The sequence below is a fragment of the Xenopus laevis genome, chromosome 9_10L (assembly GCF_017654675.1).
Source record: "Xenopus laevis strain J_2021 chromosome 9_10L, Xenopus_laevis_v10.1, whole genome shotgun sequence".
NCBI lineage: Eukaryota > Metazoa > Chordata > Amphibia > Anura > Pipidae > Xenopus > Xenopus laevis.
Window position 1 is genome coordinate 135,411,470 of NC_054387.1, and position 24,790 is coordinate 135,436,259.

The 24,790-nt window shown below is 44.4% G+C and overlaps 1 protein-coding gene and 1 pseudogene across 2 annotated transcripts; both read right to left on the reverse strand.

Moving 5' to 3' along the window:
• On the reverse strand, positions 1 to 5,425 carry LOC108703926 (sulfotransferase family cytosolic 1B member 1). 2 transcript variants are annotated; one of them, XM_018240228.2, is made up of 8 exons: positions 5,338 to 5,425; positions 3,827 to 3,998; positions 3,623 to 3,751; positions 3,413 to 3,510; positions 2,837 to 2,963; positions 1,366 to 1,460; positions 893 to 1,073; positions 1 to 403 (listed from the first exon to the last, which is right to left on the reverse strand). In XM_018240228.2, exons 2-8 carry the CDS (start codon positions 3,963 to 3,965, stop codon positions 297 to 299), a joined length of 876 nt encoding a protein of 291 aa, XP_018095717.1. In that variant the 5' UTR covers positions 3,966 to 3,998; positions 5,338 to 5,425; the 3' UTR covers positions 1 to 296. The 2 variants fall into 2 exon arrangements, with proteins under 2 accessions (XP_018095717.1, XP_018095718.1); XM_018240229.2 differs by lacking the exon at positions 5,338 to 5,425 and adding an exon at positions 4,441 to 4,526.
• A 9,791-nt stretch (positions 5,426 to 15,216) lies between these two features.
• On the reverse strand, positions 15,217 to 19,258 carry LOC108703925 (annotated as a pseudogene).
• Between the last annotated feature and the right edge of the window lie 5,532 nt (positions 19,259 to 24,790).

A 24,790-nucleotide genomic window follows, 5' to 3' on the forward strand; every position in this document is an offset into this window, starting at 1 on the left:
TTGTATTTCTACATCTTTATTGAAATTGTTTTTCTCCAAACATTAGTGCCCAATCCATCCCCTTGCTCCCCAAATACCTCCGTCTTCATGGAGCAGTAATCACAAGGCAAAGTTTTCTGATCTGTGGGGCTGATTTGTGCGCATGTAGGGTAAATAGGACGAGGCTCAGTTTATAAGTCTGGATATACCTACACTGATCTAAATGAGTCTCTGTCTGGTGGTGACCATGTGTCCTGCTCTGTCTGGGAAGCTTTACTGCTGGACAGCCCTTGCTTGTGGTAGGGCCAACCCCAGTCCTAGAATCGAAAGGATAACTCCGTTCCCGCCAGCTCTCGATCATAATACTCATCAAATAGCTCACTCTGGGCCACAGTGAAATGGTTCTTCCAATCACCTGCGATCCCTAAAGAAAGAGAAGAGTAAATGAGAAGAAGACCATGAAAGGCACAAGACTTGGGTGTCCTGGAGGTCTATCTTGTGCTCATACACCCACCAAAGTTCTACCCTCTTGGCTTAGTATGTGCAGGATGGCATCCTCGCCCAATGAGTAAGACCGCAATACAGCTATCAGACCACAAGACACTGTACTCCCACACATTGACTTCATATGGCACTTGTGTTGGATAAACTGGGGGCAGATAAAGAAGGGTCAAGACCTAAGGATGAATAGGGAAGGGATGATGGAGGTCTAGGAACAGAGCCGGATAGAGGAGAGTGAACAATAAGTTGAGGAAGTAATCTGTTCCAACTGCTGAGTGTGCACGTGGGACTATAGTTTGTCCAGAAGATCCGCAACATATAGAAGGATTTCAATAGGAAGGTCTGGTTAGTCAGCAAAACATGAGCACCAGTGCCTGATCCCATTTGGGGCCCCAGCACACAAAGACTGTACCTTTCCTCATGAAAGGGGAGATAGATTGATCCATCACGGCAGAAGGAACGGACGAGTAGTTGGTCAATGGATTCTCCTTCATGGCCTTGAAGGACGTGTGTTGGCAGATCTTCTCCACAACCAGATCTGGCAGATCCTTCCCTAAAAATGACATCACTTTCCGGATTTCACGCTTGGGGTCCTGTAGAAACCAGAATGGTTACAGAGTATGGGAACCTGGCTGCAATGTTTCACCCAATAATTTTATTTCACCCCCTAATTTAACTTCATCTGCCTCAATATTTTACCTTCCACTGCAGTATCTTACATTCCTTCCCATTACCTTCTCTGCCTTACTAATACCTTACCTTACCTTCATGTCTCCTTGTTACTATGTATCTGTGATACTTTTACCTGTCACCCCAGTACCTTACCTGCTTCACCATTACTTTAACTCCAGTACCTTCCACCTTTCACATAAAGACATCTCTCACCTCAATCATGTCTTCATAGAACAGGTACAGCACGTTCTGTTTCTTCCTCAGTTCCCACCAATCTTTCACATGAAGACCCCATGGTCCGTAGGCCACTGACATAAAGAAAGCAAGTATATATATATATATATATATGTGAGATCCAGGTAGGCGCCCTCTGCTGGGCATTTTCTGGTGTAGGGGAACTTATTTCTAATCTCTTTATTCTTACTTGTCCACTTACTGTGTATCAGATCTCATTTCTGTTTATAAGAGTGAAACAGGGCCATGTAACTAAGGGCATTATAATGAGAGTTAATGCTTTTCTGAGTTTTTGCATCAGCAGAACATACATTTCCCACACCCTTGAAGGATCAGTTTTTTTATGATCAGACTGTAGTTCTGATCCATATTTGTTGTCACTGTGTGTATAATGGGAAGATCAGGGGATACTAACAGGAATTGTACAATATTCTTTGTTTCTTCAAACTTCTGCCCTGAACAGCAGCTGTTGGTAGAAAGAGTATTGGGTAACAGATTATGGGGGACAGTTGAGCAAAATGGCAACAGCTGGCCATAATGGTAACAGAAAGAGAGGAAAGAGCAGTAGGACAGACTGGTTATAGTTGACTACATGCAAAATGGAAGTAGTATGGCAAGAAGTTGAGGAAGATAGAGACAGTAGGCAGTAGATGGAGAAAGAAGACAAGTTGGAGAAAGAAGGCAAGTTGGAGAAAGAAGAGCTGAATGGTGAAACTTGGGTAAAATGGAAATAAAACAAGAGGCATAAAGTATAGCAAGGTAGTAACAGAAGAACGGTATAGAAATACAACAAATAAGGAAAGATGGAGACTGTAGCAAAAGCGGGTGGCAGTGGGTTATGATGGAGATAACATGACCAGAGAGACAATAAGGGGCGATACAACCACTAGGACTAGATGGAGATACTAGGCCAAAATCAAGATGGTAAGGAAAGCTGGTAAGAGTTGGGCATAATAGAGATGGTAAGACAAGAATGAGACAACAACGCATAATGGATTAAGTAGGAAAAGAGAGAGGGACAAAAAGGAAATATGCGCATGGTAGGGCAAGATGGAGACAGCAGGACAAGATGGATGTAATAGGGCAAGATGGAGATATCAGGGGGAGATGGAGGTAATAGGGCATGATGGAGACAATTGGACAAGATGGAGGTAATAGGGCAAGATGGAAACAGCAGGACAAGACGGAGGTAATAAGGCAAGATGGAGAACATAGAGCAAGATGGAGACAGCAGGATAAGATGGTGACAGTAGAGCAGGATGATGATATTTAGGCTTGAAAATGGGCCCAGTGGGGTCCGAAACGTTGCCTGCCTGACATTTTGAAGGGCTAAATACATTTTTCACCTTTGTTGCAATCGCTAGAGTGCTGCTAAATTCTTTGATTTGACATTTAGGCTTTATATGAATGTGACACAACCTGTAGCCCTTGTCTAGTTGCAATACCTCACCTTTCCCCTGCATAAACTTCTCCAGATACTGTTCCCACGTTCCCGGCTCTGGGTGTAACTGATTCATCTTGTCGAAATGATAAAATGAGACCGTTACGTCCTTTGGATTCCTCGCCAAATAAATGTACTGTGGGGAGAAGAGCAACATGAAGGACTGGGAATGTGTCCTTAATAATATACTTTCAATAAGTATTTATAATTGCATATAAATTAAATAAGTAAATGGTCCAGTCTGCTCTATCCAGCAAACTAGCATAAAGCCCAGTCCACAATACTGATGAAATCAGCTGCCCGGTCTGCTTAAAGTAGTTGGAGTCAACCAAAACATACATAGAGTATACATGGCACCTAAGCATGATGTCACACACTCAATTTTGATTGGCTACCACTGAACTGAGAAGATAGTGTCACCACCATCACTGTCAAACTAGGCAGTGGGAGGTTGGCCGAGGTAGTGGAGCAATACACTCATTGCGCTCAATAAAGGCAACATCTACAAAGTTCACCCTTCCAGCTGGGACCCTCTGGGCGGCCAACTGCATCATTTAGGAACCACTTCCTAGAGCTCATCCATACCTTGCATTTCTTTTCCCAGAAGGATTTAGGCAGGAGAGACACGGTGAGATGGGTCTTGATGATACGGGGAGAGGGGACAGATTCTAACACCAGAGAACCTGACAGAAGAGGTAAGGTACAGGTAACTTGCACAGGTTATGGCAGTGCACTTGGGGTTAGGGGAGATTCCAGTGGTGCTTCAAAAGGCCCAGTTATAATCTTCAGCCTCACCTGCCGGTACTTGTCCAGGAGCAGTAAATTCCAACATTGGCACCTTGATGTGTATGGCGTCTCGCTTGCTCTTTTCTGTGTCCCCATCTCTAAGAACCACATCAACAATTTCACTGATCCACGTTGTACCTGCATAGAGAAGAAGGATATAAACAGGACACCCAGGGACATCTACCTAACCTGGAGCCGAGCCCCTCTCCATACCTGACTTGGGGTAAGTGCATATGACAAGATCATCGTCTCTGGCCTGGAAATTCTCGATTCGCCCCCAGTTTGAGGAAAAGGCAGCAATCATGGGAATTCCATGGACATCCACCCAGTCCTTGCGTTGCCATAACTCCATTCTTCAAACGTAGAGGCAGCGGGAGCGATGGGACTGGAAACCCAGAAGAAGCCAAAGAAATAAGCAGTTAGTTGCGCAACTAGAGCCCATGTCTCATATGGCAGGTTTCCAAAGAGTAAGTGTCAGGAATTAAGAAAAAAACCCCTTGCTCAGCTATTCAACTCAAAGGTCTTTGGTGGCCCAGTCGTACTTTATAGGAATAATAATGGGCCCTCCTTTCAGCTCTTAAGGAGTGTTGGAGTTGCAGGTCAGCAATGCCTAATCTACCGTCCCAGTATATCCCAGTCTCTTTCCCCAAGTTCTCAAAGTGCTATGTCTGTTATATTGTACAGACCCATCCCAGCTCTGTGCCTCTATTCTATCCCCCCAGTGCTCAGAAACTGTCTCACAGATGCATTTCTTTTCCAGTCACTCCGTAGCCCAGTTATTCTACTTTGTGTTGTACCTTCAGTTACAGCCCTACATGAGCACCTACCTCTCGTATAAAGGAAGAGTTAAACACCCAGGCTGGGCTGAACTGGTCTGAAGTGGAGAGAGGGGTGAAAGGGTGAAAGGATGGATTAACTCCCCCCCGGGAGCGAGACAGGAATGCAAATATCCTGAAGAGAAAGCAGATTAGCCCACCCTCCCTGGGGCAGCTGAGAGGGGGAAATAACATGAGAGATACCCATGCTGTGATTCCTGGTCTTTTATCTGCTCTTGCCCCAAGTCTCGCCCTTACAAGTTGCCCCTAGAATACAGTAAAAGCCTGGAAATCTGTGGTGTCTGACACTGTAACTAATGGGTTAAAAAGGGTACAAATTTAAAGAAGAGCAGTACTGCACCCCTGTGTGTATTTCATGATTAAAGAAAAGCACCTGACGTGCAGCTCAGAGATCACAGGTCCCCTATTGCACCTATGTACCTATATAAAGGTGGGTGCAACAGCTGAGTCATGGCCCTGTATCAGGAAGGGGCCCGGAGCCACAAGGAGTGAGTGACACTTGCTGACCTCCTGTTTGCTAAGTGGGCCAAAGCATTGATGGGTTCACCTGGGCCCCAGCTACTCAGCCAGGAGTGGTCCTATTTTGCACAGTTTATTGATAATAATAATTCAATTATAAGAGAAATGCTGGCCAGTTCTCAAATGGACCTAGAGTTGCAGTACCCCCTGTTACCCCCCGACTGCACATGTACTGCACTGTACTCTGATAAACACATGCACTTAGCCCCCTGCTCCACTCTTTGGCACACCTGCTCCAACCCCTTACAATATGATGGGCCATAGAGATCCCAAAGAGTCAGACGCACCCCAACGCACAGAACTGACCCACTGGAAGGTACAGGTGTGTCCAGTAGATCCCTTTCTCCCTTAAATGAGTACAAAACTGACCTGAAATGCAGAACGTCCAGATCAGCAATGGGCCACTGCTGAGGAGAGAGAAGTGGGGCTGACAGATCAGTGGCAATCTAGAGCTGGCACAGAGAATGCTGAGAGGTGGAGCTGAGAAGTGATGAGAGAGTGAATGGAAAGCCACAAGGGAAGGAGGGAGGGACAGTGGTAGCGTGGGCAAAGGGACAATAGACGGGTTAGAAGAGGGTTAGAGGGACAAGGAACAGAGTGAAGTGAGGTGAGAATTCCTGGGATGAATTGGAGAGGGTTAATGGGACAAGCGACAAGAGTGATGAGAAATTTGTCAGGACAAGGAACAGGGGGCGAAGAAAGTGGAACAGGAGTGAGGAAAGAGTTAGTGGGTGAAGGAGAGGGTAAATGGGACAAGGATTAGAATGAAGTGAGGTGAGAATTACTGGGACTAGAGGAGAAAGTTGGTAGGACAGGGGTGAGGAGAGATTTAGTGGGACAAGCAACAGGGCTGAGGAGAAAGTTGGTATGATAAGGGACAGGGGTGAAGTGGGACAAGAGTGAAGAGAGAGAGCCTGTCATACTTGCACTTGACAAGGAATGGGACAAATGTGTGCAGAGTCATTTTGTGCTCCTGGAATGGTGCCAGTAGGGTAGGGGCAGTGGCCATGATACAAAACACTGATTCACAATAAGTGGCTGGTTAATATGAACTCGGTTCCTGGGGAAAGAGAGAAGAGTGTAAATTAGACTTCTGGGAATGGGGCAGTTGGGCTAAAGGGCTGAAAACACATGGACTGTTTTTTTTCAGCCAGTGTATTGGTCTGTGTATGAGTGAACATTCATCTGTTTTAGTAACAAGCCTATCCTGCCCGTGTCCAACCCACATATAATCTGTCTGAAAAACAAATACCCGGCCTTATCCATGTGATGATTTCAGATGGGTGTTGAATTGGTGCCTTTATACCTATCTACCTGGCTAGAAGTTTGGCCTTGAGTCTAAGCAAGTGTGTGTGTGTATGTGAATAGGTGAGGAATTATCTGTGTGAGTGAGTATTAGTGTGAGTTAAGACTCTCCCCACCCAGGGTACCTGAGGGCATGCCAGGTCCTGCCATATCTAGAAGATCATTCTTGTTCCTCACATAATTGCTTTGTGTGACTTCCGGTCATCAAGTTCTCCAGACTACCCATGTCTTCTCAATGCCTCCCCATCCATTGGTACCACTAGGTGCGACCCATGTCCTAGGTTATTTATGATTTGGTGTTTGCCAGTGATTGCCTTCTTTATCCAGTGGTTGAACCCAAACATTATCATTTTTCTGAAGAGTAGGCAGATCATTTGCAGATTTGTTGTAGTCCTGGGCCTGGTGATTTTGGTTCAACTACAGTTTGGTTGTGATGCTATCAGCAATCCTTGGGTGCAGAAGTTCTTTAGTTTTTGTTAAGAGGGGGGGGGTTGCACATTTGGACAACTGGCCAAGCCTTGTGTTGGTGTATTCCTTATATCCAATAATAGACAGTATGTGTATCTGTAGGAGCTTCTTGGTCATTTTCACAGTAGACTCTGCGTTTCTGCTCAAATTCCAACTTCTTCCTAACTTGCCCAAACTCCTCTGAATTGAACTGAGTTTTACCAGAAAATAATATATCTTGAAAAGTGAGCTTTTAGCTTTTTTGCTACAGTTTTTGATCTGGAGTCTTGAAGGTCTCTAGCTCCCAGAAACTAGAATAATAACTGACCTTTAGGAGGAATAATTCTCAAACAAGTAGTAACTCTTGACCATGGGCTTTCAGGGTTTCCTGGAGTTGCAGTGTTTTCTTTAGCTGCTCTTCTCCACAAGATTCACATATTTCACATTGGGTTATGAAATGTCTAATTTGTTCCAGGCCAACATTCCAGGCCGGTACACACATTCCCATGCATGGAAGAGAGACCCTTTGATGCCTGTATATGAGATTTGCAATCTTTCCATGATGTCTCTTCTGGGACTCCCTAATAGCACTACTCTTTCTTCCTTCAATATAATGAGCTGCTGCATTGACAATTTATCTCTGATGTGAAAAAAAGGGAGTAAATTGTTTGTATTTGGGTCAACCTTTTAATACAGTAGTCATGTTTGTTTGTAGGAACAGATAGATACATATTGATGGTTTCAATGTCCTTGTCACCTTCAGTGTGAGTTAGGAAGTTCGGTGGCTCTGCTAAGAGCATTGGGACATGTCACACTTGTGCAGTGGAAGAAGCAAGAGCTGCAGTCATTTTGGATAATTTACTAGAGGCTTCTTTGTAATGGTCTCATGATACTTATCCTCTGAATGCACCATCACATGTCTGCCATACACATAGAGATGGACCTAAATAGCAAATACAACAGCTACAACTTCTAATCGGAACATCTTGAAGGCCTTTTCCTCTCCATCTTTCCAGAAAATGAATTGTTTTCAGATGGAGATACTGGGTGGTAGATACTAGGCTGTTACGTTCACCAACAATAAGTATGAATTTGATTTTGCCTTTCTTGAGATACTTCTGGAGCTGGAATTATTCCCATGGGCATTTATATAAATGTTGGGCAAAAAGTGGTCAAATAACTTAACTTTCATCTGTTCCAATTGAAAGTCTGAAAAATAAAAAATGAAAATACTGAAAGTCTTGGGGATTTTGATAAATCTGGCAGAATATCTTCTATTTCAGGGCTTGGTGCAACAGTTTAGGATCTATACGTATCTTTAGGAAAGGTTTCCCCTGATTCATTGAAAAGAAAGTAGATATTTCCTAATGCCTGGATTATGTCTCTGGCACTCGTTATGCAAAGTCTGAGATATTTCTCTGCCCTTTTTTTATTATCAAATAATAAAAGAGCTTTATTTGTTTCTTACCATTAGGTGCTACTGGGAGATTCACATAAAGGCCAAATCTTTCTCTCCAATATCGTGACTGGTTGGAAGAAGTTTAGCCATTCAGAGAGTTTCAGCCCACCCTCTATATTGTAGTAATATTAGCAGTGAGTGTACCTTCAGCCACAGCTTCAGGGTGTTGCTGTCTTTCCCCTTTCTCACCCAATAATTCTAATCAGTTTTCAGTTCCGTTCCCTATTTCCTCCATGTTATAATGGGGTACATACCTCAAGGAGGTGCATCACAGGATCTGGTAGCCATCTTGCCCTACTGTCTCCTTCCTGCCTTTCTGTCTCCTTCTTGCCGACTGTCTCCATCTTGTCCTACTGTCTCCATCTCTTCCTTGTCCTACTGTCTCCATCTTGCCCTACTGCCTTCATCTTCTCCAACTGTATCCATTGTGTCCTACAGTCTCCATCTTGCCCCCACAGTCTCCATCCTGCCTTATTGTCTCCAACTTGGCCTACTGTCTCCAACTTGCCTTACTGTCTCCATCTTATCCTACTACCTCCATCTTGCTCTACTGTCTCCATCTTCTCCTACTACCTCCCTTTTGCTCTACTGTCTCCATCATTTTCTACTGTCTTGTACTTGTCCTACTGTCTCCATTGTGTCCTACTGTCTACTTCTTGTCCTTCTGTCTCCATTGTGTCCTACTGTCTTCTGCTTGTCTTACTGCCTTCTTCTTGTCCTACTGTCTCCATCTTGTCATACTGTCTCCATCTTGTCCTACTGTCTCCGTCTTGTCCTACTGTCTTCTTCTTGTTATACCGTCTCCATCTTGTCCTACTGTCCCAATCTTGTCTTAAAGTCTTCTTCTTGTCATACTGTCTCCATCTCTTCCTACTGCCTCCATCTTATCCAACTTTATCCATTGTGCCCTACAGTCTTCATCTTGCCCCCATAGTCTCCCTCCTGCCTTATTGTCTCCAAATTGGCCTACTGTCTCCAACTTGCCTTACTGTCTCCATCTTATCCTACTACCTCCATCTTGCTCTACTGTCTCCGTCATATCCTACTACCTCCATCTTGCTCTACAGTCTCCATCTTGCCTACTGTCTTCTTCTTGTCCTACTGTCTCCATCATGTTCTACTGTCTTCTTCTTGTTCTACTGTCTTCTTCTTGTCCTACTGTCTTCTTCTTGTCCTACTGTTTCCATCTTGTCTTACTGTCTTCATCTTGTCCTACCGTCTCCATTGTGTCCTAATGTCTTCTTCTTGTCCTACTGTCTCCATCTTGTCCTACTGTCTTCTTCTTGTCCTACTGTCTCCATCGTGTCCTAATCTCTTATTCTTGTCCTACTGTCTTCTTTTTGTCCTGCTGTCTTCTTCTTGTCCTACTGTCTCCATCTTGTCCTACTGTCTTCTTCTTGTCATACTGTCTCAATCTTGTCCTATTGTCTCCATCTTGTCCTACTGTCTCCATTGTGTCCTACTGTCTTCTTCTTGTCCTACTGTCTCCATCTTGTCCTACTGTCTCCATCTTGTCCTACTGTCTCTATCTTGTCCTACTGTCTTCTTGTCATACTGTCTCAATCTTGTCCTATTGTCTCCATCTTGTTCTACTGTCTCCATCTTGCACTACTGTCTTCATCTTGCCCTAGTTAGGTTTGCTTTATTTAGCAAGAAAAGAGAGAGTGTTCGGTGCATGTTTCCATTTTAGTTGGTTTGAAGATAATTAACACATCAGTTTCTCTCCGTCATAGGGTTTATTACCTAAATAAGAAAACTTGTTACATGGTTTGGATTGCAGTGCTCGGCTGCTGTACTGGTTCCTGTGTATCTCCGCTGCATTCACCAGCTGCAGTGGGAGCAAATTGCCATGTCCGTGGGAAATGGGTGGAAGAGATTGGCAGGGAAGATAGATCCTACTACATTGCCCTCATGCCCTAAAGCCAATCTTTATTCAATAAGAATAAGAGGAGATCACCCTTTTCTTGTTTTAAGGATTAGTTACTTTTCCTTCCCCTTTAAATCAGATTCTGAACCAACTCCATGTTCAGAATCGGGGGGTTTATTGACCACTGTCCCCTTTAAAAAAAATAAATCCCAAACCTTCAACATGACAGAAAGTAAAGCTGAATAAAGGAATAAAGTCCAACAGCTCCACCATACAGATGCCTAAAAAACCTGGATACAGGAACATCACACTTTAATTCACTGCCCCATCTGCCCCAGAGGCACAAAGGATCCAGGTAAGTGAACCCTGAGTGGGTGACCAGGAAGCAATTCCCTGCAATGGGACCCAGTACAAGCAACAGATCTAATTCCCTGGAATATGGAGTAAGAACAAAGTTCTTGGGCACTCAACTGTGGAAACCAGAGCCAGGGGTGGTCCCTTTATACTGGTGCCAACTGAAAACTCCCGGCTCTTTACTGCAGGTTCATGGGAGTTCAGCAATGAGCAACTTTACTGGACACAAAGGGAAATGGGGGGGGGGGGTCCAGTTAAACCCCAGAACAAAAGAATTTTGTGTGACTCTACATATCTGTGTGCAAGGGGTAGGGACCTACAGCTGAGAACTGCAGGGCCCCCCAGTTGTGTCAGGCTAAGTCATACAGTATCACTCATTATTTAAGGGATACTGTACCCCTACTGTAAATGATAAGGATATTAGAAGTCACTGAGGGGTTGTTCTGTGACCATATAAAGGCACAAGGCTGCAGGCTGAGTTATACAGGGAACTCTGAGTATCACTCATGTATTATAAGGGATAATGTACCCCCTACTGTAAATGATAAGGATATTAGAAGTCACTGAGGGGTTGTTCTGTGACCATATAAAGGCACAAGGCTGCAGGCTGAGTTATACAGGGAACTCTGAGTATCACTCATGTATTATAAGGGATAATGTACCCCCTACTGTAAATGATAAGGATATTAGAAGTCACTGAGGGGTTGTTCTGTGACCATATAAAGGCACAAGGCTGCAGGCTGAGTTATACAGGGAACTCTGAGTATCACTCATGTATTATAAGGGATAATGTAGCCCCTACTGTAAATGATAAGGATATTAGAAGTCACTGAGGGGCTGTTCTGTGACCATATAAAGGCACAAGGCTGCAGGCTGAGTTATACAGGGAACTCTGAGTATCACTCATGTATTATAAGGGATAATGTACCCCCTACTGTAAATGATAAGGATATTAGAAGTCACAGAGGAGTTGTTCTGTGACCATATAAAGGCACAAGGCTGCAGGCTGAGTTATACAGGGAACTCTGAGTATCACTCATGTATTATAAGGGTTAATGTACCCCCTACTGTAAATGATAAGGATATTAGAAGTCACTGAGGGGTTGTTCTGTGACCATATAAAGGCACAAGGCTGCAGGCTGAGTTATACAGGGAACTCTGAGTATCACTCATGTATTATAAGGGATAATGTACCCCCTACTGTAAATGATAAGGATATTAGAAGTCACTGAGGGGTTGTTCTGTGACCATATAAAGGCACAAGGCTGCAGGCTGAGTTATACAGGGAACTCTGAGTATCACTCATGTATTATAAGGGATAATGTACCCCCTACTGTAAATGATAAGGATATTAGAAGTCACTGAGGGGTCGTTCTGTGACCATATAAAGGCACAAGGCTGCAGGCTGAGTTATACAGGGAACTCTGAGTATCACTCATGTATTATCAGGGATAATGTACCCCCTACTGTAAATGATAAGGATATTAGAAGTCACTGAGGGGTTGTTCTGTGACCATATAAAGACACAAGGCTGCAGGCTGAGTTATACAGGGAACTCTGAGTATCACTCATGTATTATAAGGGATAATGTACCCCCTACTGTAAATGATAAGGATATTAGAAGTCACTGAGGGGTTGTTCTGTGACCATATAAAGACACAAGGCTGCAGGCTGAGTTATACAGGGAACTCTGAGTATCACTCATGTATTATAAGGGATAATGTACCCCCTACTGTAAATGATAAGGATATTAGAAGTCACTGAGGGGTTGTTCTGTGACCATATAAAGGCACAAAGCTGCAGGCTGAGTTATACAGGGAACTCTGAGTATCACTCATGTATTATAAGGGATAATGTACCCCCTACTGTAAATGATAAGGATATTAGAAGTCACTGAGGGGTTGTTCTGTGACCATATAAAGACACAAGGCTGCAGGCTGAGTTATACAGGGAACTCTGAGTATCACTCATGTATTATAAGGGATAATGTACCCCCTACTGTAAATGATAAGGATATTAGAAGTCACTGAGGGGTTGTTCTGTGACCATATAAAGACACAAGGCTGCAGGCTGAGTCATACAGGGAACTCTGAGTATCACTCATGTATTATAAGGGATAATGTACCCCCTACTGTAAATGATAAGGATATTAGAAGTCACTGAGGGGTTGTTCTGTGACCATATAAAGGCACAAGGCTGCAGGCTGAGTTATACAGGGAACTCTGAGTATCACTCATGTATTATAAGGGATAATGTACCCCTACTGTAAATGATAAGGATATTAGAAGGCTGCAGACTGAGTTATACAGGGAAGTCAGTAAAGGATAATTGTAAGAAGAGGTCAAACACAGATTAATGCTGCAAAATTCCGGGTGCTTTTTGTTAACACACTACATGTTTTGAGCAAGTGAACACTCAGAGCTAAGCAGACTATGATTGAATGTGTTGATAAAATCCTTCAGAAAGCACCAAACATCTTCTCATTCCTGTCTGATGGGGCTTTTGTGTTCCTCCCGGTTCAGGGCACTTATTGGCCAAAGACAAAGGTTACAGTAGTTCAAGGTGGAAAGAAATGAACAAGTAGAACAGAGCTGGGACCAACACAGATCATTAAAGCTTCTACAAAGCAAATGCAGGTGCGAGTGTTTATCCAAGGAATGAATGTTATTTGCTTTGCTCTGCTGTTCCCTAAAGCCCAAAGAATGGAGAATCTCTGGGAGACGATATCTCTAGAAATAAGTCAAATCAACTGGACTTGCCGTGTTTTTCTTGAAGACGTTTCTCAATTTAGATTGACTTGGAAATAAAATCTTTCTGAAATAAATACCCTGGAATGTTGTTCCAGTCAGTATAATTCGAACTGGGCGAATAAATTCACCGGACACTAATTTGTGGGGAATTTCCGTGTTTCGACGCAAAATAATTAATTTGCAAAATTGTGGCAACAATTTGCTGGTGAAAAATCCGCTGCATCAAACAAAAATTGACGCACGGTAAAATTATTTCGACACCCATTGACTTTAATGTGTTTTGCAAATTTTTTTCCGTTTCGCGAATTGCGCAGTAAATTCACAAATTTTTCATTGAATCGAAACTGCCCAGATTTGTTCATCACTACTCATAACATTAGGTGTTGATTGTATTAGGGTGATTGGAGCTTTGAGGTTTTATTAAACCTTCCAGGGAGGGGGGCCAAAACTGCTTTGTATTCTGACTGGAGCAGCACTCCTGGGTATTTATTCCAGAAAGATCTTTTACAAGTTATTCATGATTTGACTTATTTCTACAGATGTACCATGACCTGGATGAATGAGAATCTTTACAAACATTCTGTGGCAGCTAAGTGGCAAATGAGATTCAATGTTGATAAATGTAAAGTCCTGCACCTGGGATGTAACAATATCCACTTATACCCTTAATGGGACTGCACTAGGCAAATCCATAATGGAGACGGAGCTTGGAGTCCTTGTAGATAATAAACTTGTCTGTAGCAAGCAATGCCAGTCAGCAGCATCAAGGGCAAATAAGGTCTTGACTTGTATTAAATGGGGCAGAGAGTCACGGGAGGAGGGGGTCCCACTGTATAGAGCACTGGTAAGGCCCCATCTAGAATATGCCCTACAGTTTTGGTCTCCATCACTCAAACAGGACATTATTGTATTAGAGAGGGGACAGAGAAGGGCAACTAAGCTGGTAAAGGGAAAATCTTAGCTATGAGGAAAGACTGGCCAAATTGGGGATGTTCATTCTGGAGAAGAGGCGCTTAAGGGGTGATATGATAACTATGTATAAATATATAAGGGGATCATATAATAATCTCTCTAATGATTTATTTACCAGTAGGTCTTTCCAGCTGACACAAGGTCACCCATTCTGATTAGAAGAAAAGAGGTTCCAGCTAAATATTGGGAAGGGGTTTGTTACAGTGAGAGCTGTGAAGATGTGGAATTGTCTCCCTGAATCAGTGGTACAGGCTGATACATTAGATAGGTACAAGGAAGGGTCGGATGCTTTATTCACCAGTAGCTCCTCCCAGCAGACAGGAGGGAGCCAATGAGATTAGAGGAGGGAAAGGGGTGTTACAGGGAGAGCTGGGAAGTGAATCAGGGGTACAGGCTGATACATTAGATAGGTACAAGGAAGGGTCGGATGCTTTATTCACCAGTAGCTCCTCCCAGCAGACAGGAGGGAGCCAATGAGATTAGAGGAGGGAAAGGGGTGTTACAGGGAGAGCTGGGAAGTGAATCAGTGGTACAGGCTGATACATTAGATAGGTACAAGGAAGGGTCGGATGCTTTATTCACCAGTAGCTCCTCCCAGCAGACAGGAGGGAGCCAATGAGATTAGAGGAGGGAAAGGGGTGTTACAGGGAGAGCTGGGAAGTGAATCAGGGGTACAGGCTGATACATTAGATAGGTACAAGGAAGGGTCGGATGCTTTATTCACCAGTAGCTCCTCCCAGCAGACAGGAGGGAGCCAATGAGATTAGAGGAGGGAAAGGGGTGTTACAGGGAGAGCTGGGAAGTGAATCAGGGGTACAGGCTGATACATTAGATAGGTATAAGAAGGGGTTGGATGGTGTTTAGCAAGTGAGGGAATACAGGGATATGGGAGCTCATAGTACAAGTTGATCCAGGGACTGGTCCCATTGCCATTTTGGAGTCAGGAGGGAATTTTTCCCCCTCTGAGGCAAATTGGAGAGGCTTCAAATGGGTTTTTTTCACCTTCCTCAGGATCAACTGGTAGTTAGGCAGGTTAAAATAGAGTCAAAAGGTTGAACTTGAAGGACATGTGTCTTTTTTCAACTTACCTTTATATGTATGTCAATAACTCCCTTATAAAGAATAGTTTTGGAATGTCATGGTCTTTCTTCCAGAAGCAATACATAGAAATTGTAACCAACACTTTATTCAGCAGAAACCAGAGGTCCTTCTCCCCCCAACCCTCACATCCAAAATGTTTATTGTACAGAATACAACAGAAGAGGAATGTTTGCTGGTACTGAGACATGAGTATTTAAAGGCAAAGCTAGAGCTGATATTAGGAAGACTGTAGTTGATGGCTGGTTTAAGAGCGGAAAGATAAATCACAGTCCGTCATCTCTCTGATAATACTCATCAAACTTCTCATTTTGAGCCACCGTGAACTGAATCTTCCAATCGCCGCACACTCCTAGAGGCACAAAGGAGAGAGAAATATGAACATACATCCAAAGCTCCCTACACTGCGAGGAAGGCTCTAGGCCTATGGGAAACATATCCTCCAGTTTATAGAGTAGGTATTGGAGCCTCACCTTTCCTCATGAAGGGCGAGATGGAATGGTCCATCACAAAGCTTGGGACCATTGTGTAATTGGACATTTTGTTCTGCTTCATGGCTTTGGAGGTGCGACTTGCAATCGTCTCCAGAAGTTCCTCAGAGAGGTCCTTCCCCATGAACTTGACCACTTTCCTGATCTCACGTTTTGCGTCCTGCCCAAAGAATATACTAGTGAGGTTTAGGAACGCAACACCAGTGAGTGAATGAGACGGGGAGTAGAGCCTGAGAGTATCGCCCCTCCCCTACGATGTTTAGAAATGTGATGGAGCAGATTCTTACCTCTAGCGTGTCCTCATATAACAGATACAGGACATCCCACTTCTTTGCTATCTGCCACCAGCCTTTTACATGAGTGCTCCATGACCCAAAACACACTGCAACAAACAGCGAGGAAGTTATTTCAACCATTAAAATTCATTAAACCTCTCTTTCTCCCATGGTTCTTTGTGGTTTGGAAAAGTTGGCCAATGTCCTATACAAATATCTTCTCTACCACTCTCTCCTGCATGTATATAGGTAGAGTAAGAAAGTTAGATGAAACTGTTGCATGGGATATCCCACCATTCAGGGGACAACCCCTCACACGTGCCTGCTGATGTCATAATCCAACAGGTCCACCTCAAGGTGAGATTTCATTTACCTTTCCCTTCAATGTAGGAGTCCAAAAACTCATCCCACGTTCCTGGTTCTGGGTGCAAAATTGCCATCTGGTAGAAATAATAATAAGAAACCGCCACATCCTTGGCATTACGAGCTGCATTTATGACCTGAGAATAGAGAGATCAGAAGTCACCACTTACATTTATTGGACTCCATATCTACCTGCAAAGAGAAGGTCCACTCAGAACAAAGGAGAGGAGTTTTAACGGTGGAGAAAATTTCGGCTGACTATTTCACCTGGGACTTTATTGTCCCAGAAGCTCTTGGGCAGAAGCTCCACAGATGGGTCTTGATGAGACGAGGGGATGCCCTTTGGTCCAGGCTCACTGTGCCTGAGGGGCAAAGAAGAAGAGAGAAATGAAATGGATATTAATGTGGAAGAAGCAGGGAGATCCAGTTGTACAAAAGTGTACAATCACCTGAAATCATGTTGGGCACTGCATACTGCATAGGAAGGGCACCCGTTCATATATGGCCGCTTTTTTGCATCCTTCAGAGTTGTCGACAGCAAGAATCTGATCCACAATCTCACACATCCAGGTGGTACCTCAGAGGCAGAGACATTTAGTTACAGATCATTACTGGCCATTACTGGCACACTGCCACCATTTTGTTTTATCATTGACATGACTGTTCTGTACTGGGTTGGGTGGGGATCTAATGCACCTTTTATTCCCTACAGGAATTCCATGCATTGCCCTGCCACTCAGCAGACTTGGGGTACGTGCAGATCAGCAGATCGTCCGGTCTGGCCTGGAACTTCTCGACGTTCTCCCAGTTTTCTGCAAAGGGTCCCAGTAAGGGCATTCCCCTCACCAGTTTTGCAGGAGGGAGAATCATATTGTCTAGCGGGGCAACTACAACCAGGGCAGGATTACACAAGTGCCTCTTTCTTCCTGTGAATGAGAGAAAAACAAATAGGTGGTTGGGTCACAATGAAGCTCCTCCCACTATAAAAAGTGTAGTCCCTCCCCTGAGGATTCCTTCTAATGACTCTGATTAACCCATTTTTGGCTTAGCTCCTTTCTGCTTCGTTCCTCAATAACAATAATACCTAGTGGGGCTGTTCCTGCTGGTTAATAGGGAGCTGGAGGGACTTGTGACCAATATACAAACGGACTGATACTAAAAGGACAGTGGGACTGAGCCCAATCCTTGTTATTAAATTACATTGAAAGTTCTGTGTAAGAGACTGATTGGCTGACTGTGCCCCCTGGTGAATAGGTGGCAGGGTAGTTAGTCAAGGGGTCTGAGGACAGAACTGATTCACCGGGGGGGGGCCCTGCTTCCCCAGCCTCCCCTCCTCTGTTTCCGAAGCAGCCAAGATTCCCAGCATGAGAGAGCCCCTCTGTACCTGGAGAAATACATTTGCCCTCTTTATTGCCCCACTCTCAGTTCCTAGGCGACTGTCCCTGGCACAATCCTCTTATTTGGATTGAAATATGTCCCTTTAAATCGTTGGCACTTGTGTGGAAGTCTCACCGGACTCAGTGTCCCACCCAATCTACAAGGTTCACTGCCCCTGGAACCAGCAGAGGAATCTGCCGAATTCTCTCAAAGTCTCTTGGCAGCATCATCCCACAGCTGTCAGAGGGTGCAGGGAGTTGATGTTGAACCAGAACTGTTAGGGGGGCAGGTGAAGACTAAAGACTAATACCCCTAGCTAGACTGCAAGCTCTTGGGGGTGTATAACATCAGGCATATAAAATGAAGGTCTCTACACACAGAGGCAACAGGGTCAGGTAAGATGTATAAAGAATGACCTCCTCTACATTAGATTGCAAGCTCTAGAAGCAAGAACATATTCCAAGGCTACTGAGCCCAGTTTGCTTACTTTCTATGCCTGGTGGGGAGTCTCACAGACTGGGAGTGAGATCGCTGAGCACTGGTGAATAAAGAGTGTGGGACAGAACAGTGGGCGGAGTCTACACACCAGTCAGGTGGAAAGAGGTAGAGTTTCCAGAGGGGAGGGTAGTGCTGTATCCGGAGTGTAACACCAGCAGGGGGCAACAGTGTTCAGTTACATTGCAACTGTCAGCTCTGCACTCAATCACCTCTAACTGGAAATTCATCTTGACATTTAGCCTGACGCGACCCTTGTATTTATTTAACTTTAACTTTCCCATTGGCAAAGGCTCATTTACTACACGCAGGGCAGGGCGCAAAGTGCAAATATCAGGTGCAATTGGCCATGGTTCTTACACTTGCACCCTGCCCTGCATGGAGAACATTGTTGTTGGTCTTTGTGCAGAAAGTGCAGAGACCTGTGTCATGAGTACAGTGCTGCTTGGCTTTCTGCTGCTCTGAATTCACTTGGGTGTGATGAGGGGTCGTAGGTGTCTCCCTCCCGTCTTATATCCACCCCCTAAATTGTGCAGCATTCAGACACACATGTTACGGGGCAGAGGGTGCAGTGGGGCCCATACTTACCACTGACACTATGAGAGGCGCTTTGCACCCACTGTGGATTGATTACTTGGGTGGGGTGTAGAGCACAGCCAGACCCAAGGGATAAGTGTCTTTGAATGAACACTAGGGGGCACACATTTGCACTTCTGTCCAAGGTCTGAAGACCCCTATAGTGCCCAGGCACCGAGGGAGGAATGACTCACAGCCCCCCTTATTTACAGTTACAAGGGGAGGTAAGTACCTTTTCGGGTGCAGCCCCAGGGAGCAATAACAGGCGGACTCAGAGATTTCCCCACAGCATCACAAGGGAAGATTCTGCCCCTTTGTTCTCCCTGCCCCTGGGTTTATTAGAATCCCCTCCAGTAGTATGGGGGGGGCTGACTAGATGAGGCCTCAGACGCTTTGTCATCTTATATGTGGAATAACCTGCTGCCCTTGTTTTATGGCATCTCTCTGTACAGGCTATGAGCAACCCAGGTCCTCTGCTATTTGTCTATAATGTCCTCTAATGTACTTGTAAAGTCTAATCATGTCCCCTCACAAGCGCCTTTTTTCCCCCAGAGAAAACAACCCCAACCTTGTCAGTCTCCCCTCATAATTTAACTCTTCCCTCCCTCTAACCAGTTTAGTTGCACTTAGTCTCTGCACTCTCTCCAGCTCATTTATATCCCTCCTAAGGACTGGAGCCCAAAACTGCCCCCATACTCCAGATGAGGCCTCACCAGGGACCTATAAAGAGACACAATTATGTTTCATCCCTTGAGTTAATGCCCTTTTTTATACAAGAACTTTATTTGCTTTAGTAGCCACAGAATGACACTGCCCAGAATTAGACAACTTGTTATCTACAAAGACCCCAAGATCCTTCTCATTTAAGGAAACTCCCAACACATTGCCATTTAGTGTATAACTTGCATTTATATTATTTTTGCCAAAGTGCATAACCTGCATTTATCAACATTGAACCTCATTTTCCAGTTTGCTGCCCAGTTTTCCAGTTTAGACAAATCACTGTGCAAAGTGTCAGCATCCTGCATGGAACCTATAGTTCTGCACAATTTAGTCTCATCTGCACAAATAGAAACAGTACTTTCAATGGCACCTCCAGGTCATTAATAAACAAGTTGAAAAGCAAGGGACCTAGTACAGAGCCCTGCGCTACTCCACTAACAACACTGGTCCAATTAGAAAATGTTCCATTTACCACCACTCTTTGTAGTCTATCTTTTAGCCAGTTCTCTATCCAGGTACAAATACTATGTTCCAGGCCAACATTCCTTCATTTAACCAGTAACCTTCTGTGTGACACTGTATCAAATGCTTTAGCAAAGTCTAAGTAAATCACATCCACTGCCATCCCAGAATCCAGGTCTCTACTTACCTTCTCATAAAAAGAAATTAAGTTAGTCTGGCAAGATCTATTACACATAAAACCATTCTGGCATACACTCATAGTATTATGATTTGATATGAAGTCCAGTATCTTATCACTATGCCAGATCTCAATGAATCCTGAAAAATTAAGTAAAGAGGTTTGGCAATTACCCTGGGATGAATGCCATCTGGCCCGGACCTTTGTTTATATTAACATGTTCTAGTCACTTTTGAATTTCCTCATGTGTGAACCATGCATCATTAGTTATATTACTAGAATTGGGACTATTAAGATTAAAAACTTCATTAACTGGTTCCTTATTTGTGTAGACAGATGAAAAATATGAGTTCAGAATCTGCGCTTTTATTTTGTTTTCATCAACCAGCTGACCCCCCTCTGGTCCCACCCCTTCCTGTTTCATTTTTTTACTATTAACATATTTAAAAAAGAATTCTGAATTCTTTTTACTGCTTGCTGCAATATCCTTTTCCATACCGATTTCAGCTTGCCCGCTAACTTGAAAGCCTTAAAAGCAGGTCTTTTCTTACCCACCTCAACACCAACGCTTCTATTGAACAAAAAAGGTTTTGCTTTGCAACGACGTTCCTTGCTTACAAGTGGAATATACTGACAAGTAGATTTATTATAAAGACTTCCCATTTTTGTTCTGTGTTTAACCCTGTGAAAAGCATTTCCCACTTAATATGTTGCAGAGATGCCCTTATACTGTCACAGTTTGCACGTCTGAAATGTAGTGTTTTAGTTGGTCCCTTATAGAATTGCTTCTGCAACAGAATCTCAAAGGAGACCATGTTATGATCACTATTCCCTAAATGCCCCTCACCCACACAAATGTTAGAGATGAGTTCAGTATTGTTAGTTATTACAGGTACAAAAGAGAGTTATTCCTAGTAGGTTCTTGAACGAGCTGGAATAAAAAGTTGTCATTCAGCATATTTACAAACCTACTAGCTTTTTCTGTCTTAGCAACCCCATTACCCCAGTCAATGTCTGGATAACTGAAGTCACCCATAGCAACAACTTGACCTAGTTGTGAAGCCGCTTCTATTTGTAAAAGTAGCTGGGCTTCATACTTGTCACTTATATGAGGTGGTATTATCTCCACCACCACTGGACAGTGGAGGACTTCACACCTCAGAGAAACCTTGCACCGTGCACTCCACGTGTAAAAGCGGACAACAGAGCTGACTAAGAAAAGAGTGCCTAAATCATAACCCCTGTGTCACTTGAATGCCCCATAAGGCCCAGTCCTGGTAACTACAACCAGAGAGGCAAGGAATGCCCAAAACAGCAGAACGTTCCTCCCGTAAGCAATCACAGTCATTGGTGCGTCTTTACTTTAGATTGTCATTAACATAGAGCTTTCTGTGGAAGTAGCGTCAGATGATGTCCCTAAACTTCGAGGGGACCCTTGGGGAGCTGACTAAAGAGAGCCCTGATCTCAACACTTCATCTGGACAGTCCTTCAGGGCCAGTGATGCATGAAAGAAGAACCCAAAAATCCCCCATAGAACTCCCTTCTGGGAGAAGCCCTGATCTCCTAACAGACACACACCACTGCCTCATCCCCTTCAGACTCACTACAACATAAGATGGGAGAACTCCATGAGGAGCACTCACGCTCTTTACCAAGCTGCCTCTCTGCCAGCACTCAAGATAATGAAAGACCCAAACTCTGAAGATCTCCACCCACAAAGGAGGCTGCTCCAAAAGACTCTATCTGCCTTACGAGGGGACCAATGGCAAATACATAAAGCAGAGAGCTCAAAGGACAACCCTGACTGACCTCAAAAGAAACCTCAAAGCTCTCCCCAGACCAATCATTTGCAAAAGGGAACTTTTTGGAAATTAGCCAATTGATTCATTTGACTGGAAAACCGTACCTGCCAAGGAGTAACCATAGGTACTTGTGGTTTACCCTATGAAAAGCCTTTGACTGACCAAACTCAGCAAATACTTACCCCACTCACAGATCCTGCACCTCTCTAGGACCTCCAGGAGGCCTTCAATTGCTGTTCTGACCTCCTCAACTCCAATCTCACACTCCAATTCATAAAAAGGAAAGTTCTCATCCTAGAAAATAGGGGTCTCTTCCAGAAAGGAAGACATACTGCCCAAGAGCCCCTGCAGAATTTCAGCATATTAGTTCTTATAACCCTGAGAAAACCAGGGACCCAAGTCTCTAGAACCCCAGCCTCATTTTGCAAGCCATGTATGGACTTGCGGGAAAACACTTCCCTACAGTTTTGGAAAGGGTCAGACGAGTGGTGCTACCTGTAGTCCCTCTCCAAAACCAGGGAAGAGTACTTGTCATACTGATCCTCCTTCATGAGGGCACGGACCTTGGCAACTTCCCCACCTTGGCCACCATCAGACACCAATCTGTCCAACTTTCTCCTGAAGGCTTGGTAGGCAATTTGTATTTTGTTAGCTAGGCCACAAAAGACTCCTGCTGCCCTCTTTTTGACCATCAAGGATTCTTGAGCCTAAAAGAACTCCCTGAAGGACTGATTTACACAATCCTGCCCCAGGAGGGCCAAATTCAGGCACCAACGACCCCTTCCCCTGTGAGAGGACTCTGAAAAATTAAAGGACACCCCTAACATATAGTAATCAGAGGACTCCACAGCTTTCACCTCAGGAGGAGACACTATGAAGTCCTGCTTCACAAAAAAACCTGTCTATCCTACTTCTACACGTTCCTCTAAAAAAGGTGAAACCCGTGCGGTTAGGGAAATGTGCACATCCTCTAGACCAGTATGAAGGACTGTGCGTCCATTGTTTTTTGGTTCTGTGGAGCACCTGTAGATTAAATAATCTCTGCCACAACTTGGGAAAGCAAAAAGAAAGCCGCCTCCCTAGCACCTACAGACTTGCCCCTCGCAACATTAATAGTCACAACGCGTATTGAAGGGGGCACAGCCAATTACAGGGTGATTAAGATGTGGAGGCTTCCGCCCTCCTTTTTGCCTTCCTATCATCATCAGAACATTTCCTCTATACAGAGAGACCAGACGGAAGCCTCTCTGCTTCTACAGGATCAATATCCTTAAATTCACAAGAGTCAGCATTGCATGAACCTGTCGCTTCCTAACTCAGTCTTCAGTCTTAACTCTGTTTGCAGATAGGGGTATTGGGCCTCCCCTTCCTCAACTTGAAAACATGAAGGGGTTCCCTCTACACCTGCCTCTTTATTGTCTTTCTTTCTGCAATTCCCCCCACTGCTGTGTGGTTTTGGAAGATTGAGATTGGTTATGCAGATGATTGGATCAGAATCAGGCACAAGAGGAGTCGTCTCACCAACCTGACCCTGTGAGGAATGGGACTCAAGACCTAATTTCCATCCTGAACTCCTCATCAAAGCTTTCTCAAGACATAGGACAGGAACCATACGCATGTCCAAGCACTCGGCACAAGTTGCACCTTATACGTTTGGGACAGTGTTTTGCCTGATGACCTATTCCAAGGCCTGGGACTATCCTGGATCAGTATCTTTGGACTCACCACTCCTACCAGGGTTGCAGATGCTCATGATTGAGCCTAACAAGTGCCACAACCTGCTTCTTCTCCCCAACAACACTTGTCACATGAGCTCTAGTAGGAGGTTTCTGCTGAATTGTGCTTACTACAGAGGGATTCCTATGCTGCCATAGTATTATGGGATATCTTGTCCTTGAAAGAACCAGTTACATTAGAACCCACTGCAACCACCATATGATCACTGCTCACCATCACCTCCTTCATCTCGGCCTTCATCACCTGCTTCATCTCCTCCTCCATCTCGTCCTTCATCACCTCCTTCATCTCCTCCTTCATCACCTCCTCCATCTCCTCCTTCATCACCTCCTCCATCTCCTCCTTCATCTCCTCCTTCATCACCTCCTCCATCTCCTCCTTCGTCTCCTCCTTCGTCTCCTCCTTCGTCTCCTCCTTCGTCTCCTCCTTCGTCTCCTCCTCCTTCATCACCTCCTTCATCTCCTCCTTCATCATCTCCTTCATCACCTCCTTCATCTCCTCCTTCATCTCCTCCTTCATCACCTCCTTCATCTCCTCCTTCATCACCTCCTTCATCTCCTCCTTCATCTCCTCCTTCATCTCCTCCTTCATCTCCTCCTCCATCACCTCCTTCATCTCCTCCTTCATCACCTCCTTCATCACCTCCTTCATCACCTCCTTCATCACCTCCTCCATCTTCATCTCCTCCATATTCATCTCCTCCTTCATCACCTCCTTCATCTCCTCCTTCATCACCTCCTCCTCCTTCATCACCTCCTTCATCTGCTCCTTCATCACCGCCTTCATCTCCTCCTTCATCACCTCCTTCATCACCTCTTTCATCTCCTCCTTCATTACCTCCTTCATCTCCTCCTTCATCACCTCCTCCATCACCTCCTTCATCTCCTCCTTCATCTCCTCCTATATCACCTCCTTCATCTCCTTCTTCATCACCTCCTTCATCTCCTTCTTCATCACCTCCTTCATCTCCTACTTCATCACCTCCTTCATCTCCTCCTTCATCACCTCCTTCATCACCTCCTCCTCCTTCATCACCTCCTTCATTTCCTCTTTCATTAACCCTCTAACAAAGCAGAGAATGACATGAAAT